General features: G+C 38.5%; 1 protein-coding gene across 2 annotated transcripts in view; it reads right to left on the bottom strand.

Moving 5' to 3' along the window:
* Positions 1-20,584, bottom strand: part of MRPL39 (mitochondrial ribosomal protein L39) — a 62,269-nt gene that overhangs the window by 24,422 nt on the left and 17,263 nt on the right. The window contains exon 1 of one of the 2 annotated variants that reach the window (XM_036875120.2): positions 486-618. The exons of the other annotated variant lie outside the window; for it this stretch is intronic. Within the exon in view, the coding sequence (XP_036731015.1) occupies positions 486-549 (64 nt within the window). The 5' untranslated portion in view covers positions 550-618. Of the gene's footprint in view, positions 1-485; positions 619-20,584 lie in introns of those variants that run through there. 2 annotated transcript variants of the gene reach the window in all.

Genomic DNA, 20,584 nt, shown 5'->3' with positions numbered 1-20,584 from the left:
TCTATTTCCTGTGTCATATTCCACTCTGTGCTTTACAATAAGGGGCAAAAAGTAACCAGGAAGTGGAGTCAAAGCCAGACCGTCATCAGCGAGTTGAGCAAAGCTGTCGCTTTGAAAAGGTATTGACAAGAAAGTTCCAAGAGACTGGGGGTCCCACGTCAAAATTATCAGTATCTAAGGCAAGAAATGCTAAGCATATTTCCAAATCCCTAACCAGAGGATTTCTCAAGACCAGCATTAGCACTCCAATGGGAACATGCTTGCCCAGGCGCCTCCCGCGCTCGCGCCGCCCCCCCACCCCCGGCCTCCCTCGCACCCGAGATCTGTAACCCCAGGCCGGGCGGAAGCGGCCGCTACAACCAGGACTCAAAGACCCGTCCGTCGCCCTCAGCCACGCGAGACCGCCCAGGACGTGCCTTGGGCCCAGTCTGGGCAGACACCACCCCCAAGCCTTGCTCCCAGTCCGCACGGCCACTGAAACTCACTCCAGGCAGCCCCGCCACCGGGAGCGGCCCGCCAAAGCCGACACACCCGGACGCCCCCGGCCATTGCCTCCTTTGCAACCGCAGGAACAGCCCCACGTAAGTCCTCCCCGGTCGTCCTCCCCGGAAACCCTGATCACGCACCCCGCGTTCCGGCGGACAGTTCCGTTCCGGACCCGGCGCTCTGGCTGCGTGCCCCCACCAGGAGGCGCGATGCGACCTCGTTTAGGATTAGTTGCCCGAGGTCCGGCGTCAGGAGCAGGGGCACCTCCCAGAGGCGCGGAGGGTGACAGGGGTTGCTGGGCCCCAGGGACGGTCCGCCACCCCGTGGACTCTGCGGAAAACGGTGTTTCCTTTGTAGTCTCCGACAGGCGCCATCGCCCTCTGCCCCCCGCGGGTTTGAGCCCAAAGCCCTTGCTTACCGCAAAGAGTATTTCTGGGGAGAAAAAAATGGGGAAAGACGGCTTCTGTTTACTCTTGCTTTTGAAGTCAGCTAGGCCGGCCATGTCGATGACATTCGGGGTCGTGGCTTAACTCGCTGTTTGCAAGGTTGAGTTCTTATAGGTCGGCCGGAGTGGGTCTACCCCCGGGTTCTCCCTTTATTTAGCCACATTGGATGTAATTCTGTAATCCGTAGAGCTCTTTACGAACTATCTAGATTAGTTTATATAATGTATAGAGAGCATATTAAAAGGCATCCCGGGGAAGAATTTTTGTCTCTTATTCACCTATGTAATCGCAAGTGCCCAGAATAGTGTGGCACATAGTAAGCACTCAGTTACTTGTTGAATGAATATGCCTTTGCAAAAAGTCCTGGAGCAGTGCCTAACTCCTTTGTCATACCAGGATGCTAATTGCTATTGAAGCAAGCATTCCACAGATGAAGTATGGAAATGCTTTTAGTTAAAGTTATTTAATGCTGTGGCTTTACTTAAGGTGTGTTAAGTTTATAAATACAGCCCATGGACTTTTCCCCACTCTGCCCTTTGACTTGCAATCAGAATATACAATGACACTAGGTGGAAGTACCTGATAGGAACAAACGCTGTGATAAGATTCTGGGCTTCCCCTGGGAGAACTGGATGCAAGTGGTCAGAAGTTACAAAATTCCAATTGTAAGGTGAGTAAGTACTGTGGATGCAATATACAACATACTGACTAAAATCAACAATGCTGTATGGTATATTTGAAAGTTGCTAAGAGAATAAGGCCTAGAAGTTCTCATAACAAACTATATGAGGTAATGGATGTTAATTTACTGTGGTAATCTTTCCAATATATTTGTATGTCAAGGCACTATGCAGTAAACCTTAAACTGTTGTATGCCAATTAAAAAACTGGAAGAGAAAAAAAGACTAACTGCCTTGATAGATCTGTCTCCTTGACCTGAATTTTACATTCAGAACTTGCAGGGAAAGTGCAATTATCTTCGCTTTTAAAATGAGAAATATAAGGGGCTGGGCTTGGATTTAAACTCAGTGTGCATTTTGCTAGACCACACCTAGTTTATGTGAGAAATTTCATATATGTTATGTATGTAGGGGGGGTGTATCATTTGTTTCCTCCTTAAATTTGCATACAGTTATTTCCTTGAAAGCTCTTTGTCTCAACAGTCTTTTATTAGGGTCTGTCCCCATTTAACCCCATCTAATTGCCTTCAGAATGTTTTAGACCAATGTTTAAACAAAGCCTCAGAACATAAATTTAAGCAAGTTTAATCATAAATCACATTGAGAACAGCAATTGGAAGCCACAAGTATCACAGAAATTAACTCAGAAGGATGCTAGTAATGTCTACAAATATTGAATATATGCCAGTCATATTGAATATATGCTAATCAATCATGTTTATGATTCTCACAACCTAGTCATACAATAGGCATAATAATCTTCATTTTCCAGGAGAGGAAATTCAGGTTTGGAGATCTTGAGAGACCTACTACCAAGGTAGAGTTTAGCCAGGGCTCCCCCAAAATATTTTCTTACTCAAAATTTTTTTGGCCTCCTTCTTTATCAAACTTCTCCCCAAATCTTAGTTTCACTCTCAAATAAAAAGAATCAGGTCTATGGCAGTAAATATCTAAGGTGAGCCTGGAATATTTTGCCAAAATAACAATAAAATACTCTAAGACAGACAGAAGCAGGTTAAAAGGACACAGGACACTGCTTAAATACAGAGACTTCCATTGTACAAATTTAGAAGAGTTTAAATAACAAAACAAATAATGATTAAGGATTATAACATTAGCTGTGTTAAAAATCCATGAGTTCATAGTGATATTCAAAAATAAAGGGCAGTGTTTGCAACAACAGGGATGGATCTAGAAGGTATTATGCTCAGTGAAATAAACAAGGTGGAGAAAGACAATATATGATTCCACTTATTTATGAAATACAAAAACAATGCAAAACAGAATAAACAAACCAACAGACTTATATAGACACTGAGAAGTGACTGGTGGTTACCATTGGCGAGGGGTTAGAGTAGGTGGGTGGAAGGGCAAGGGGGATAAAGGGACACAAAAATTCCCAATCATAATATATATATTGGTCATGGGGATAGTAGTACCGTGTGGAGAATAAAGGCAATGATTCTGTAACATCTTCCTATGTTAACAGATAGCAACCACACTAGAGGGGGTGAGGATTTAATAATATTGGTAATTGTTGAACCATTGTTGTATATTTGAAACCAATACAAGATTGTACACCAATGATACTTCAATAAAAAATTATTTTAATCTAAAAAAATAAATATATAGCAGTAGAGAGGAAGTTTTCTTTACAAAAGAATGCCAGATAATAGAATAAAAGACTGGGGGGAAATCACCATTCTGCAGCTATCAATGTAACAACTGATACAGGAAGGGATCATCTATGAACGCTAAAACTAGTGGAGAAAAATACCATCTAGATTGTCACATAGTTTCTAAGTATCATTCCACAGATCAAGGATAAAGTACAAAAGTATAAAAGAAACCAATGGAGAAATGTGATCCACTTTAACAAAGTAGTCAAACATCATCACCCAAAATGAGACAATCTGACATTATTTGTGCCTTGTGGTTGTGATGTAAACAACATCACCCATAGAGTATTCCTTACATAAATATTTATTCTGAATCTAAAGAATTATGAGGAAGAGAAATCAGTATATCCAAAAAATGATACAATCTACAAAACAACCGGCCTGAATTCTTCAAAAATATCAGTCTCCTGAAAGATGGATCAAAAAAAGATCAGAGAACCATTCTAAATTAAAGGAAACTAAGGAGACATGCAACTAATAGCTTGTGTGTGTGATCCTCACTTGGATCTTGGATCAGAAAAAGAAAATTACCAAGGATATTATTATGACAGAAAAATTTGTATATGAACTATATACTAAATAGTATTGTTGTATCAACATTATATTTCTTGGATGTGATAATAGTGTAGTGGTCACAGAGGAGAAAGTGCTTATTCTTAGCATATATTGTGAAATATTTAGGGGTGCAGTATCATTATGCCTATAACCAACTCCACTGGTTCAAGAAAAATAGAGGGTTCTATAGAGAGAGAGAGGGAGCATGAGAAATTAAGCAAATGTGGCAAAATGTTAACATTTGATGAAGTTAAGTGAGATTTTGATTGTACTACTCTCTCAACTTTACTCTGAAAATTTTCAGGGTAAAAATTTGGGAGAATAACCAGAGTAGTTTTCCACCATAGAAGTCTGTTTTACTCACATGGAATGTCAGGAGCAGCAGCTACGGGCCAGCTGTGGCTCTTTAACTTTGTTACCAAGTCCAAGCTGTGGAAGCATCCTCTACTTAAGACTTTTGGTTCTGGGTGGACAGAGAGGAGAGCGAGGACTCCTCAGTGCACTGGCTCTTAAAAGCTTCTGCTTAGACTCTCCTAGTTCTCAGGCTCACTGCAAGTCCCGCAGCCAAGCCCAACAGCAGTCAGGCGGGAGGTTGTGCCTCTTAGGGAGCCAGTGAATGAGGTTGTGGAATTCTACTCCAAGGAAAAAAGCAAACCACTGAATCTAGAATCGAATAGCTGGGTTATTCTCCCAAGATGATGAGAAGAGCTGCAACTCAAGCTCAAGTTGATCTCCAAATCTTATGCTTTCTTTTTTCTCAGACTTGTGGGGTTTTTTTCATCCAAATATTTGATTTTCCAATTATTGTAAGTCCCCTTGCTTGGGAAACCTAAAAATACATATATTATACACTGTGAAAGATTTCCCTCCCAGCTTTTGTCCCCATTCACAAGTTTTTACCAAAAACTCCCATAGGAGTCCACTGTTATTAATTTATTACATATCTGGAGAGTTCTTTGTACCGTTATCAGCTAACCCAAATATATATCCTTATTTTCCCACCTTTATGATCCAAAATGCAACATACCAAACACATAGGTTTTTGCCTTACAAAGCTGTTCTTTTCAATAAGTTTGTGTTAGCCCGGTTCCCCTGAGGAACAGACTATGATGAGACAGATGTCAGTAAGCAAAGATTTTATAGGGGAAATACCTGGGAGAGGTAAAGGGAAGGAGTCTGTGAAGGCTGACCCCATGCGAACTGGGTAGGGAAGGAAGATAGAGTGGAGACATTCTTGACTGCCTGTTCAGGCTAAGGAAGATTCCTTAAAGCCATGAGATTGCAGGGGCTGTGGGGACGGTCCTTGAATCAAAGTCCACCATCAGAGGGGTCCCAGTCTCCCAGGAGTGGGCTGCCCTAGTGTCCTTCCAGTACTCAGTCTTGGCTGGCAGTAGCCCTGGGGAGCTGGAGGTATAGTCTCAAAGCAAATGTGGCAGGGGATTTCAGAGCTCACAGCTGGGGCTCTGTCAATGACACTGCCTGACTGGAGATCTGAGAAACCCATAAAATAAACTGCATTTAATAAATCAAATCATTAAAGAAGCAATTGTTATACATTTTACATTTCATACAAAATAAACATGTACGCATTTCTATCAATTATATCCTATCAAGGCTCAGCACCTTCCACTTCCACCTGGCCTGACAGGTGAGGACAGATGTGCTACACCTAAGAAATGACAAGAGAGGAAAAAGCAGGTCCATCTCATGGTTTTGTATCAGTGTGATATCGTGGGGCTAACACTATTTCCTACCAACTCCTTCACAGGCAGAGGTGCCACTGGAGTGTGTGTGTGTGTTTCTGGAGAAATGAAATTTAGTTGAATATAAAGATGTACACATGGTCCATTCCTTAAACCATCCCTTCTTTCTTATACCACAAGAAAATCTTCTCAGTTCTTTCCTAATAGTAAAGAGGAAACCAAGGATACAGATCACCAATGTATAGAGTTTCTCATAAGTAATGTTTTCTGTTTGATTTTATAGTGAATGTATAGTATAATAATATATATATACACATACATGAGTGTATGTATGAATTGTGTTAAGAAAGTAATTTTTTGTTTCTAACCCTCATTAATAGATACCAAATTCTGTTTATTTAAAATACTAATGATTCAGTAAGTCTTAAAAACTATAAATTAAATTGCAAATTGAAAGGACAGTAAGGATTATTTATTCTCATTTAATAAGATGAATTACAGGAAGGCTAGTATTTGGCCCAAGGACATACGGAATGCCAGCATAGCATCAGTGATAATTGGAAACACCAGGGCATGCAGAAAATGCCTGGACTCCTGAAATTGGCATGTGCTCCTTAAAACCCTCTGAATCATTGCGCCCTGCAGCAGCCACACCAAGTCCTTCATTTCATAGTTTTGTGAACACAGCAAGAATTCTCCTCCCCTTTGCTTGGGATTTCAAAGATGTACTACTCCCTCAAACACATGTTAATATGGAATTTCTTTAATGAAAAGGGATAAATATCTTTGCCTGAAGTAAGCCTCTCCTTTAGCCATCCCTTCCTATTTTCAAGAAAGCCTATGAGACTACCTACAAGCTCACTTACAGGTGTTTAGGATAGGGATTCATGGCTCGTGGAGGGTGGGCTGAGAATTTGATAAAGTAATGCTCTTTTGGTGAAACAAAATACAGGCATACCTCTGAGACATTGCAGTTTCGGTTCCAGACCACTGCACTATAAAAGTCATGTTTACACTATCCTGTAGTCTGTTTAGTGTGCAATAGCATTATGACTTAAAAAAATGTACACACCTTAATTAAAATATACGTATTGCTAAAAAATGCTAACCATCATGTGTAGGTGTAATCACTTATCACAGATCACCACAAAAGATATAATAATAATGAAAAAGCTTGAAATATTGAGAGAATTACCAAAATGTGACACAGAGACATGAAATAAGCAAATGCTGTGGGAAAAATGGTGCTGCTAAGGCACAAAAGTGCTACTTGCAGGCTTGCCACAAACCTTTAATTAAAAAAGAAAAAGCAGTATCTGCAAATAAAGCAAAGCACAATAAAGTATGCCTGTACTTTCCTCCAGAATTCCTCTCCCTTAATTATTCCACCTTTTATTGTTGTTTTAAACTCTTGACTTTCCTTGTCTTATTCTTCAGCCCTTAGCTATGACACTTGGCTGTCTTCTCTCCTCTGCCCACCAACCAATTTGAACTGCCCTGGGGAGAACACACAAGCTGAGTCCTAATCACCCAAAAGCCACCTACACACACTGCTTAACTCATGATATGTAGTGTTGTGAGGGAGTAAAAGCCTGGGTTAGATCCCAGACCTCCACTTCTTAGTCCTATGACCTTGGACAAGTTGGATCATAATTTACTTAACCACAATCTCTTTGATATGCACTTAGGATATTTGAAATATTTTGCTGCAGTGAACAACTATGTATCTAAAATCTGTGCACTTGCAAAAGTATTTCTTGAGAAGAGGTTCTCAGAAGTAGAACTGCTTGCTCAAGGGTGTATGTGTTTAAAATATTGATAGGTGCTGCCAAAGTGCCCATTAAAGCCATTAACATACAAGACAAAGCAGAGATATGTTTATTCCAGGTGATAGTTATGAATATTATAATAGTAAAAGGCTACACTTCTATACATCTTTAAATGTGTGACTGAGTTCCAAAGCCAAGATTCTAATCTCCCACCTTTCCTGTTTTATATACAAGTGGTTTTTTAACCTGGCAAGAGCATTTTTAACCTTTCATATGCAAGAGCATTTAAATGTTCATATGCAATAACATTTACCTCTTCAAGCCTGACATTTACCTATTGGAGTACCAAAGAAAATGCAAACTAAGAGTCACTAATTTCAACTTCTTGTCATCTTTGGTTGCATATCTTCGATTCAAATGCATAAATCTAAGTAGACTTTTCTTAGTGTTTTTCCTCTAGATTCCCTCTCAACTGTTTTTACATTTTTTATTATTGTTTTGCATTACATGAACAGCATAGTCTCTCTGTGAAAATTCAAACAGGAACACACTAGAGAATAAAGCATGAAAGTCATCTTCTCAGCCTTGCTGCACTCTATATATATCTATAGTTATATCTCAGAAATTCTTATTTTTTCAATCCTTTGTTTAATATCTAACTGCTCTGTACTGACGTTATTTGGCTTATTCAGATAAATCTTCAAATAGAAGTAGCAAAGTCATTGAAATATAAGGACAAAAAGGATAAAGAAATAGCAACTCCCTGAACAATTCTCTCTGTGACAACTGTGGGAGTATTTTGATAACTGTTGGCAGCAGAACACTGCATGTGATGTGGGTAAGGAAACATTGGCATTCAAAGAAGCAAATGGTTTGGCGACAGTTTATTAAATTTCTGCCATGCTTTCAAATGCCAGTGACAATTTCTCAGACTGCAGAATTACTACATGTGACAGGTTTGAGAATGTTTCATTATTGTCATCAAATAAATCACCCTTCAAAATTAAAATCATATGAACCGTTCAAATAACTGTCACTACTAAACAAAAGCTCACTGAGCTTTATGTATATAACTTGTCCATTTTAGATGCCTCTCTGCCATAGAATCAGAGGCTAAAGAAAGACATTCAAGTAAAATTATAATTCAGTCTTACTAATAGATTTCTATCAAACTATTAATTCTTCAGGTAAAAAAATAGTCTGCATTCCTTCCTAAAGTTATAGCTGCAAATGCCTACATTTTAAAAGATTTCAGATCAATAGCTAACTTTACATCTTGTGAAAATAGAATAAGAAAAGAAAACTAAACTCAAAACTAGCAAAAGGAAGGAAATAATAAAGATTAGAGCAGATATCCATGAAATAAAGGGCAGAAAAACAATAGAGAAAATCTATGAAACCAAAAGTTGGTTCCTTGAAAAGATAAAATTGACAAACTTTAGAGAGACCAACCAAGAAAAAAAGAGAGAAAACACAAATACAAAAATCAGGAATGAAAGAGGGCACATAACTACAAACATCACAGTAGTAAGATAAATCATAAGGAAAGCTATGAACATCAGTATGACAACAGATTATGTAACTTAGATTAAATGGACAAATTCCTAGAAAGACACAAACCACCAAAACTTATTCAAGAAAAAAATAGATTGGATTAAAGATGGTGGCGTGAGAGGTGAGACAGAGACCTCCTCCTAAAACCACGTATAATATGAAAATATGATTAATACAACTAATCCTGAAAGAGCAACAGGAAAGAAGGCTGCATCAGACTACATACACTTGCAGGAAAGAACAGACCTCACAGAACAGGGTAACATGCCAAAACCATGACCCGGTGGGACCCAAGCCCTTCCCCCACCCCAGCTCACTGGCAGGAGGAAGAGAAACAGAGCAGGGAGTGAGAGGAGGCCTAGGACTACTGAACAACTAGCCCTGGAGATCTTCTCTGGGAGCACAACCTACACTACATGGTGCTCTGGTGATTAGTGGGGTTGGAAAGCTAAGACAGGTGGAATACCTCAAGAGACTGAGATTCCAGCTAGTTGTGGAAAACAGGGATCCAAATCTGGCTGATCTGGGAGGGCAGTCTGAGAGACTTCCTAAAAGTGAGAGGGCTGATAAAGAGGCAAGGATTGCACAGAGCTTACTGCTCAGGAGAACGGACAGGTAAACAAAATTGTCCAGGTGCACTCTGCCCAGTAGGTGGGGAACTTGCATGATCTTCAGGCATCCCATCACCCTGGATAGCTATGCAGTTCCAAGGCCTCCCACCATGATACACAGCCTGCTGCATCTTCCTCCCAGTCAGCCTACACCTGCCTCACAAACCGGCAAACCCTACCCTGGCATCAGGCCAGCTAGAGGGAAGCCTCACCAACAGTAGCTACAAACACAAAGCATAGAGGCTTACACTTGTGTGTTCAGCCCATGGGTTCTGGCAGTGGAGACAGGCATAGCAGCTGGGAAGTAGAAACACCCCTTTCCTCCCCCCAGGCACCACAAACCATCTCTACAGTGTACTTTGGAGGGACTACTATAGATGCAAGTGTTCTTAAGGTTAAATATCTGTCACCAGAGGTAATAAAAAGGGATAGACAAAGACTACAGAATATGATACCTAATATATAAAGAATGGAAGAGGAAGAAAAGGAGGGAGAAAAAAAGAACATTTAGATTGTATTTGTAATAGCATACTGAGTTAAGTTAGACTCTTAGATAGTAAACAAGTAACCCTTGAACCTTTTGTAACCATGAATCTAAAGCCTGTAATGGCTATAAGTACATACCTATTGATAATCACCGTAAATGTAAATGGTCTGAATGCACCAATCAAAAGACATAGACTCATGGAACGGACAAAAAACAATACCCACTATATGCTGCCTACAAGAGACTTACCTCAAACCCAAAGACATACACAGACTAAAAGTGAAGGGATGGAAAAAGATATTTCATGCAACTAATAGAGAAAAGCAGGTGTTGCAGTTCTTGTATCAAACAAAATAGACATTAAAACAAAGAAAGTCACAAGAGACAAAGAAGGACATTACATAATGATAAAGGGGTCAGTCAAACAAGAGGATATAACCATTATAAATATCTATGCACCCGACAAAGCAGCCCCTACATATGTGAAACAAATGCTAACAGAATTAAAAGGGGAAAAAGAATGCAATGCATTCATTTCGGGAGACCTCAACACACCATTAACTAAAAAGGACAGATCAACCATATAGAAAATGAGTAAGAAGAGAGAGGCATTGAAAAACAAATTAGAAGAGATGGGACCTAACAGACATCTACAGAACTCTCCACATGGATACACATTCTTCTCAAGTGCACATGGAATATTTTCAAGAATAGATCATATCCTACAACACAAAAAGAGCCTCAGTAAATTCAAAAAGATTGAAATTGTACCAACCAGTTTCTCAGACCACAAAGATATGAAACTAGAAATAAATTACACAAAGAAAATGAAAAAGCCCACAAACACATGGAGGCTTAATAACATGCTCCTAAATAATCAATGGATCAATGACCAAATAAAAGCAGAGATCACGCAATATATAGAGTCAAATGACAACAATAAGTCAACACCACAAAAATCTGTGGGACACAGTGAAGGCCATGTTAAGAGGGAAGTATATTGCCATACAGGCCTACCTCAGGAAAGAACAATCCCATACGAACACTCCAAACTCACAATTAACGAAACTAGAAAAGGAAGAACAAATGAGGCCCAAAATCAGTAGAAGGAGGGACATAATAAAGATTAAAACAAAAATAAATAAAATCGAGAAGAATAAAACAATAGAAAGAATCAATAAAAGCAAGAGCTTGTTTGAGAAAACAAACAAAATATATAAACCACTAGAAAGACTTATCAAGAAAAAAAGAGACTCTACACATGTAAACAGAATCAGAAATGGGAAACGAAAAATCACGACGGACATCACAAAAACACAGAGAATTATTACAGAATACTACAAAAAATTATATACTAACAAGCTGGATAATCTAGAAGATATGGACAACTTTCTAGAAAATATAACCTTCCAAGGCTGACCCAGGAAGAAACATAAAATGTGAACAAACAAATTACCAGCAACAAAATTGAATTGGTAATCAAAAAACTACCTAAGAACAAAACACCTGGGAAGATGGCTTCACCACTGAATTTTATCAAACATTTAGTGAAGACTTAATACCCATTATCCTTAAAGTTTTCCAAAAAGTAGAAGAGGAGGGAATACTTGCAAACTCACTTTATCAGGCCAGCATCACCCTAATACCAACACCAGGCACAGACACCACAAAAAAAGAAAATTACGGACCAATATCCCTGATGAACATAGATGCAAAAATATTCAACAAAATATTAGCAAACCAAATTCAAAAATACATTAAAAGATCATCCATCATGATCAAGTAGGATTCATTCCATGGATGCAAGGATGGTACAATATAAGAAAATCCATAAACATCATCTACCACATCAACAAAAAAAGGACAAAACCACATGATCATCTCCATAGAAGTTGAAAAAGCATTTAATAGAATTCAACATCCATTCATGATAAAAGCTCTCTACAAAATGGGTAAGGAGGGCAAGTACCTTAACATAATAAAGGCCATATATGACAAACCCACAGCCAACATCATACTTAACAGCGAGAAGCTGAAAGCTTTTCCTTCAAGATTGGAAAGAAGACAAGGATGCCCACTCTCCCCACTTTTATTCAACATAGTTCTGGAGGTCCTAGCCATGGCAATCAGACAACACAAAGAAATAAAAGGCATCCAGATTAGTAAAGAAGAAGTTAAACTGTCCCTGTTTGCAGATGACATGATATTGTACACAAAAATCCCTAAAGAATCCACTCCAAAACTACTAGATCTAATATCTGAATTCAGCAAAGTTGCAGGATACAAAGTTAATGCCCATAAATCTGTTGCATTCATATACACTAATTATGAACTAGCAGAAAGAGAAATCAGGATAACAATTCCATTCACAATTGCATCAAAGAGAATAAAATACCTAGGAATAAGCCTAACCAAGGATGTGAAAGACCTATACTTTGAAAACTACAAAACATTCATGAGAGAAATTAAAGAAGACACCAATAAATGGAAACACATCCCATGCTCATGGATAGGAAGAATTAATATTGTCAAAATGGCCATCCTGCCTAAAGCAATCTACAGAGTTAATGCAATCCCTACCAAAATGCCAGCAGCATTTTTCAATGAACTAGAGAAAGTTATTCTAAAATTCATATGGAACAACAAAAGACCCTGAATAGCCAAAGCAATCCTGAGAAGGAAGAATAAAGCAGGGGGGATTATGCTCTCCAACTTCAAGCTCTACTACAAAGCCACAGTAATCAAGACAATTTGGTACTGGCACAGGAACAGACCCATAAACCAATGGAACAAATGAGAGAGCCCAGATATAAACCCAAGCATATATGGTCAATTAATGTACAGTGAAGGAGCCTGGACTTACAATGGGGAAATGACAGCCTTTTCAACAACTGGTGTTGGCAAAACTGGACAGCTACATGCAAGGAATGAAACTGGATTACTGTCTATCCCTATACACAAAAGTAAACTTGAAATGGATCAAAGACTTGAATGTAAATCTTGAAACCATAAAACTCTTAGGAGACAATGTAGGCAAAAATCTCCTGAATATAAACATGAGTAATTTTTTTCTGAATGCATCTTCTCAAGCAAGGGAAACAAAAGCAAAAATGAATACATGGGACTACATCAAAGTAAAAAGCTTCTGTAGAGCAAAGGACACCATCAACAGAACAAAAAGGCATCCTACAGTATAGGAGAATATATTTATAAATGACCTATCTGATAAGGGTTTAACATCCAAAATATACAAAGAACTCACATGCCTCAACACCCAAAGAGCAAATAACCCTATTAAAAAAGGGCAGAGGGTCTGAACAGACAATTCTCCAAAAAAGAAATTCAGATGGCCAACAGGCACATGAAAAGATGCTCCACATCACAAATTATCAGGGAAATGCAAATAAAAACCACAATGAGATATCACCTCATACCAGTTAAAATGACCAGCATCAAAAAGACTAAGAACAACAAATGCTGGCAAGGATGCGGGGAAATGGGAACCCTCCCACACTGCTTGTGGGAATGTAAGCTAGTTCAACCATATGGAAAGAAATATGGAGGCTCCTCAAAAAACTTAAAATAGAAATACCATTTGACCCAAGAATTCCATTTCTAGGAACTTACCCAAAGAATATAATTTTTCAGACTCAAAAAGACATATGCACCCCTATGTTTATTGCAGCACTATTTACAATAGCCAAGATATTGAAACAACCTAAGTGTCCATCAGTAGATGAATGGATAAAGAAGATGTGGTACATATACATAATGGAATACTATTCAGCCATAAGAAAGAAACAAATCCTACCATTTGCAACAACCGGGATGGAGCTGGAGGATATTATACTCAGTGAAATAAGTCAGGCAGAGAAAGATAAGTACCAAATGATTTCCCTTATTTGTGGAGTATAACAATGAAGTAAACCTGAAGGAACAAAACAGCAACATACTCACAGACTCCAAGAAGGGACTAGTGGTTACCAAATGGGAGGGGTGGTAGAGGGCTGGTGGAGAGGGAGGGAGAAGGGGACTGAGAGGTGTTATGATTGGCACACATGGTGTGAAGGGTCACGGGGAAAACAGTGTAACACAGAGAAGGCAAATAGTGACTGTGTGGCATCTTACTATACTGTTTGGCAGTGACTGCAATGGTGTATGGGGGGGACACGATAACATGGGTGAATGTAGTAACCTTAATAAGAGTATATATAAATACCTTAATAAAAATTAAAAAAATAGAAAATCTGAATAAGCCTATAATAAGTAAGGAGATAAATTAGCAATTTAAAACTTCTCACAGATAATTTTACTGGTAAACTCTACCAAACATTTGAAAGAGAATAAATATTAGTTCTTTACAAACTCTTCCAAAAGATAGGAGGGACAGTAGCACTTTCCAGCTCTTCTTATGAGGCCAGAATTATGCTGATACCAAAACCAGATAAAAATTTCATTAGAAAAATATTATTGACTAATATCCCTTATGAATATATGTGCCAAAAATACTCAACAAAATACTAGCAAACTGAATCAAGCAATATGTAAAAAAGATTGCATACCATGTCAAAATGGGATTTATCTCAGGAATTCAAGGGTGACTTAACACATGAATATCAACCAATGTGATACACTATATAATAGGATAAAGGACAAAAAAAATCTCAACAGATGCAGAAAAGGCATTTGACAAAATCCAACACCCCTTTTTGACAAAAACTCTCAACAAATGAAAAATATATTGGAACTTCCTCCACTCTCCACAGCTAACATCATACAATGGTGAAGACTGAACACTTTCCCTTAAATCAGGGACAAGAAAGAAAAGAATGTCCACTCTTTCCACTTCTATTTAACATTGTACCAGAGGTTACATCCAGGGCAATTAGAAGAAAAAGAAAAGCACACCTAGATTGGAAAAGAAGAGGAAAACCATCTCTGCAGATAATATGATCCTACATGTAGAAAATCCTAAGGATTCCACTAAAAATTACTAAAACTAATAAAAGAGGACAAATGTTCTGCAGGATACAAGATCAATTGTATTTCTACAGCCTAGCAATGAAAATTCTGAAAATAAAATTAAGAAAAAAAATCCATTTCAAAAGCATCAAAGAAAATAAATTACTTAGGTATAAATTTAGCAAAAAATTGGAGGACTTGTACACTGAAAACTATAAAACTTTCCAAATTAACTCAAAGAAGCAATATAATCCCTATTAAATTCTAGCTGGCTTTTGAGGAAATTGACAAGCTGAATCTAAAATTCATACAGAATTGCAAAGAACACAGAGTAACAAAACAACCTGAAAAATAAGAACAAAGTTGCAGGACTCATACATCCTGATTAGAAAACTTACTACAAATCTATTGAAATCAAGACAGTGTAACACTATGGATATATAGAATGACAGAATAGATTGAGAGTCCAGAAATAAACCCTTATATTATGGTCAATTGATTTTTGACAAATGTGCCAACACATTAATATGGAAAGAATAATTTTTTTAAATAAATGATGCTGGGACAACTGGATGTCCACATGCAAAGAATGAAGTTATGTACTGAGATATATTTCCCATACCAGACAACATAAACAAAAGTTATACCACTACCTCACAACATATGCAAAAAAAATCAACATGGATTATACACCTAAATGAGAGCTAAAACTACAAAACTCTTAGGAGAAAATATAAGAGTGAATCTTTTTTACCTTGAGTTAAGCAGTGGTTTCTTAGATAAGATGCCAAAAGCATAAGTAACAAAGGAAAAAAAAGATAAATTGAACTAAATAGAACTACATCAAAATTTAAAACTTTGTACTGCACATCATCAAGAAAGTGAATAGACATCCACAAAAAGGAAAAAAATACTTGCAGATCATATATCTGACAAGAGATGTATGCAGAATATATAAAAATAAAATAAAATTCAATAACAAAAAAGGCAATGGATCTATTTTCAAAGCAGGCAAAACATTTGAACAGACATTTCTCCAAGAAGATATACAAATGAGCAACAATTATGAAAAGCAATAAGAAGACACTCAATTTCATTAACCATCAAGAACAAACAAGTAAATTATTACTTCACACCCATTAGGTTGGCTATATTTTAAAAAGGCAGATGTTAATAAGTGTTGGGGAGGATGTGGAGATATTAGAACCCTCATACACTGCTGGTGGGATGTAAAGTGATATAGCTGCTTTGGAAAACAGTCTGGCCACCCCTCAAAATGTTAAACATAGATGTTATCATGCAACATACCAATTCAACTCTTAGGCATTTACCAAGAGAGATGAAAACATACATCCACACCAAAAAAGTTATGCATGAATGTCCATAGCAGCACTATTCATAATAGCCAAAATGTGAAAATGACCCAAATATCCACCACCAATGGATGGGAAACAAATATCATACGTCCATACAATAGAATATTATTTATCAGTAAAAAGGAATGAAATACTGATACATGCTACAACATGGATGAGTCTAGAAATTTTTATATTAAAAAAAGAAGGCCATCACAAAATATCGCATACTGTATGCTTCAATTTGTATTAAATGTTCAGGACAGGTATTATAGAGACAGAAAGTAGACTAGTGTTTGTGTAGGAAAGGGTAAACAGAATTTGAAAATGGGTGTGACTACTAACAGGTACTAGATTTCTTTTAGGAGGGACTAAAATGTTATAAATTAGATATGTTGTTGTTTGCACATCCCTGTAAATATATTAAACAGCATTGAATTTACACTTTAAATGGGGGGGATTGTATAGTATGTGACTACTATCTTAATAAAGCTGTTTTTTAAAACTCCTGACCACTCTGGCTGACATTTTGAAAGGACCCCTTTGTCCTAACCCCTTGGTCATAACTCTTCCCATTGACCTTGACAAGCCCTGAAGAGAAAACACAAACTGGGTCCCGATGATCCAAAACCAGCCCCAAACTAGCTGGATGCAACCACAGTGAACTGCCTGGAAGAGAATTTAAGACAGCGTAGACTCCAGAGCGGAGCTGACTATTTTCAAACCTCTTCTCTCCATTTCTTAGCTCTTGACTTTTATTAAAAGCCAGATCTTGACTTTTATATGCGCCTCATGCTTCCAACCAATCATGAAAAATAAAAATAATTATAATACCTGCCTCATAGCACTTGGGGACAATTAAAGCAGTTAAGAAAGAGAAAGCATTCAGCACACTAATGGGTATACTCAAGAGGTTCAGTTATTGTTACTGGGAGTTGCATCTTCATACTCCAGTCTCCTGGGACTGCTTCTGGCCCAGGTTTGGACGATTTCTCATTCTACTTCACATGGAGATGACAGCATGTGACGTTGCTGGGCCCCCTAACCTAGCAGAAGGCCCAAGGCCTCTTTGCTATGCCATGGGTTGGCAGCACAGCCATTTAGACGTGGGAGGTAATTTAGTGCATATCTGTAGTTAAATGGAATTATGTGTTCTGTAATTCAAAAATTTTCTGTAGCAAATGTGTAAGAACTAAAAGGACTTGTATATATAGAGAGAAATTATAAAATAAATGTAGTAAAATATTAACATTTAGGGAATCTGGATGAAAGGTATATGGGATCTTTCTACTAGTCTTATTAAAACTTCTTTTGTAAGCCTGAAATTGTCAAAATAAAAATTAAAACCCGTAAAAAAAAAAAAAAGAGCTAAAGGGACTCATCCAAGCCTTATAAAAATAATTGCACATAAAATAGGAGTATAAAGAAATGCTTTTATAGGGTAATGAATATTTAAAACATTGAAAAAAAGGAAGTTGGCTTGCAATTCCAGTTTTAAACTTTTCATTTATTTATAATCTGATTTTTTAATTCAACATAGGCTAATTTTCCTGTTGGCATATCTCAAATGATCATTATGTATTTGTTCTCATCCCTTTTCTTTGTGATCTACAATGTTTAGATGCTTTAAAGGCTAGAAAATTCAACCCATTATCCCCTTCCTTGAGTAATAACATTCTATCATGTTTGTCAATGAGAACTCGGGAATCTAGGAAGTGATATATAACAGATATCCCAAATGTTGGCAACTGAATATCTAATTCATAAACTGGCTGGCTGGCTGATTTTTACTTGCACCAGTTCCATAGGATTTTAGAATAGTTTACAACAGTGGTTCTCAAGCTTTTCTTTATTATACCTTCTCCAAGTAGCTTTTTTAGACATTTTCCTAATGGCACTATTTCACCTGCTGGTTTCAGCCCAGAGCAGTTCACTATGGATTCAATGAGACCAAGAAGTGACAATGCAAGTTCTTGGGGTAAAAGGGTTTATATCTGGCTTTATTCTCCAGATAGGTTGAGCACTAGTGTTGCCGGGCAGCTGCATCTGGCAGGTCTCTTTCTATGCACCAGGTGAAACCTCAACCTGGACAGAGAAGGATTCTTGACTATGAATGAGAAAGAATTCTCAAGCTGTGCAGAAGAGTGTAGGTAAGGAAGGAATTGATTAGAGTGAGAATAGAAATGAATGAGCAGCCTTGCAAGTAGCTGAGAGCAGGAAAATGCGGAGGTGTAAAGGAAAGTTTGCTAAACATTTTCTTGGTATAGGGCACATGCCCTTGCCATTTCTTAAAGCCAGGGTCCCTTGGAATCACCTATCTGCTTGGTTCTGCACTGCATGGGGACTATTCCCTACCACCCAGGATTTGGGGAGCTTCAGAGCACAGAATGGAATGAGATTATGTTCTGAGAACTTCCCAAAGAAAGGAGATTTTCAGGCAGGCTCCTGCAGCTGCAGTTGCATCTGGGTCACCCAGGTGACAGGAACGTGCAGGCCCAAATCTGAGCTCTCAGCAGCCCCTCCTTACTTAACAGGGATAAAATGGAGACTTGGAAATAGAATGAAATAACAAAAGACACAGCATAATAAGTTGAGTAGTGAGAAAGGTTTATTTAAAGGTACACACTTACAGAGAAAAAAGTGTGGGCATCCTCAAACAGGAGGCACACTAAAAGGCTGGGCATTCTGTCTTTCAAGGATTTTTCAAAGGGCCAGGGGTATAAACTTATAAAGTAGTCTCAAAATGCCTATGTCCAGTGAGAGACATTAAGTCTCTTCTCTTCTATAATCAGTTCCCCAGGTAATTCTGCAAAAGTAACTTAACACAAGAAATTTACTGATCTGGTTCCTTCCCAGGATAGCAGCTTCCCTCTGGGAACATATCAACCAAGACCACCCACTCTGCCCCCAAAGTGGGTTGAGTATTTGTATGTTTGCTAAAGAATATGTTAGGAATATTACTTCCTAAATTCCTGGTTTTTAAGTGGAATTTTAGCCTTAAGATGGTGTCTTGACAGAGGGTTTCAGCCCCAGGCAAGTTCACTGTGGATTCAATGAGACCGAAAAATGACAATGGAATGTTCTTTGGGTGAAAGGGTTTATACCCAACTTTATTCCCATGGTGGCAGGTCAACTCTAGAATCCTGTCCACTCAGAGTGAGTCTGCATGCAGCAAGCTGGTCTCTGCCTCTGGACCTCTCTGTCCCCACAGCCATCTTAGTCTCTGTCCTTAGTGCTGCCACCACTCCACCCTCTGCTCTCCTGCAGCTGTGCAGATATTCCACCATGTTGCCCAGAGCATTGGACAGAACTTTTTATGTAGAGTCAATAATAGCATATTGCTCACACATGTGCAGTGGGCAAGCCAACCAGGGTCAGGTAAGAATCCTGGCCATAGGAACTTTCATTTTCTTCACAAAGGAGTATTCAGATTTTATATGGCAAGAAGATGCAGGATGAGCTATCTTCCTCAAATGCTGGAACTTCCTTCTTCCTGCAGCTTGTTGTTTCCAGTAGCAGAAAAGGATATGACTATTCAGTTATACTGAAACATTGCCTTGCTATTCAGATGTGGTCCACTGAACAGCATCACCACCACCTGGGAGGTTGTTAGAAATTCAGGCTCTTAGCCTCACCCCAGGGCTGAAACTTAATCTGAATTTTATCAAGATCCTCTGTTAATTCAGATGCCTGTTTGAGTCTGAGAAGCACTGGGTTAAGAACAATTCTCTACTTTTTTGGGAAACATTAAGAAAATGTATTGTAGGTAAAATGGAAGTCCCTATGGCCAGGATCCTTACCTGACCCTAATCTACTTGATGATGTAATTGGCCTACTACTACGCTAAGGCTTCCACACCCATTGGCAATGAGCCATTATTGTTGGTGTTACTACATAAAGAGCTCTGCTCAATGCTCTGCCTGGAGGCAGAGACTGAGATGGATTGCAAACAGGGTAGAGACATATGTGATTCCACCATTGCCATGGTAAGAATAAAGCTTGGTATAAACCCTTTACCCACAACTTTGTGTTGTTATTCAGTCTCACTGAATCCAAAGTGAACTTCCCTGGGGGCAATCCTATGGATAAAATGAAGATTCCTGTGGCCAGGATTGTCACCTAGCCCTGGTTGGCTAGCTCACTACACAGGTGTGGGCAACACGTCATTATTGACTCTATGTGGAGAGCCCTGCCCAGTGCTCTGCATGATACAGTGGCAGGGCTGCAAGGCTGCAGGAGAGCAGAGCAGAGGCTGGAGTGATGGCAGCGCTGAGGACAGAGGCCCAGAGGATGGCTG

Source organism: Manis pentadactyla, chromosome 1, assembly GCF_030020395.1.
Source record: "Manis pentadactyla isolate mManPen7 chromosome 1, mManPen7.hap1, whole genome shotgun sequence".
Lineage (NCBI taxonomy): Eukaryota > Metazoa > Chordata > Mammalia > Pholidota > Manidae > Manis > Manis pentadactyla.
This window is presented reverse-complemented; position numbering and strand designations above follow the sequence as displayed.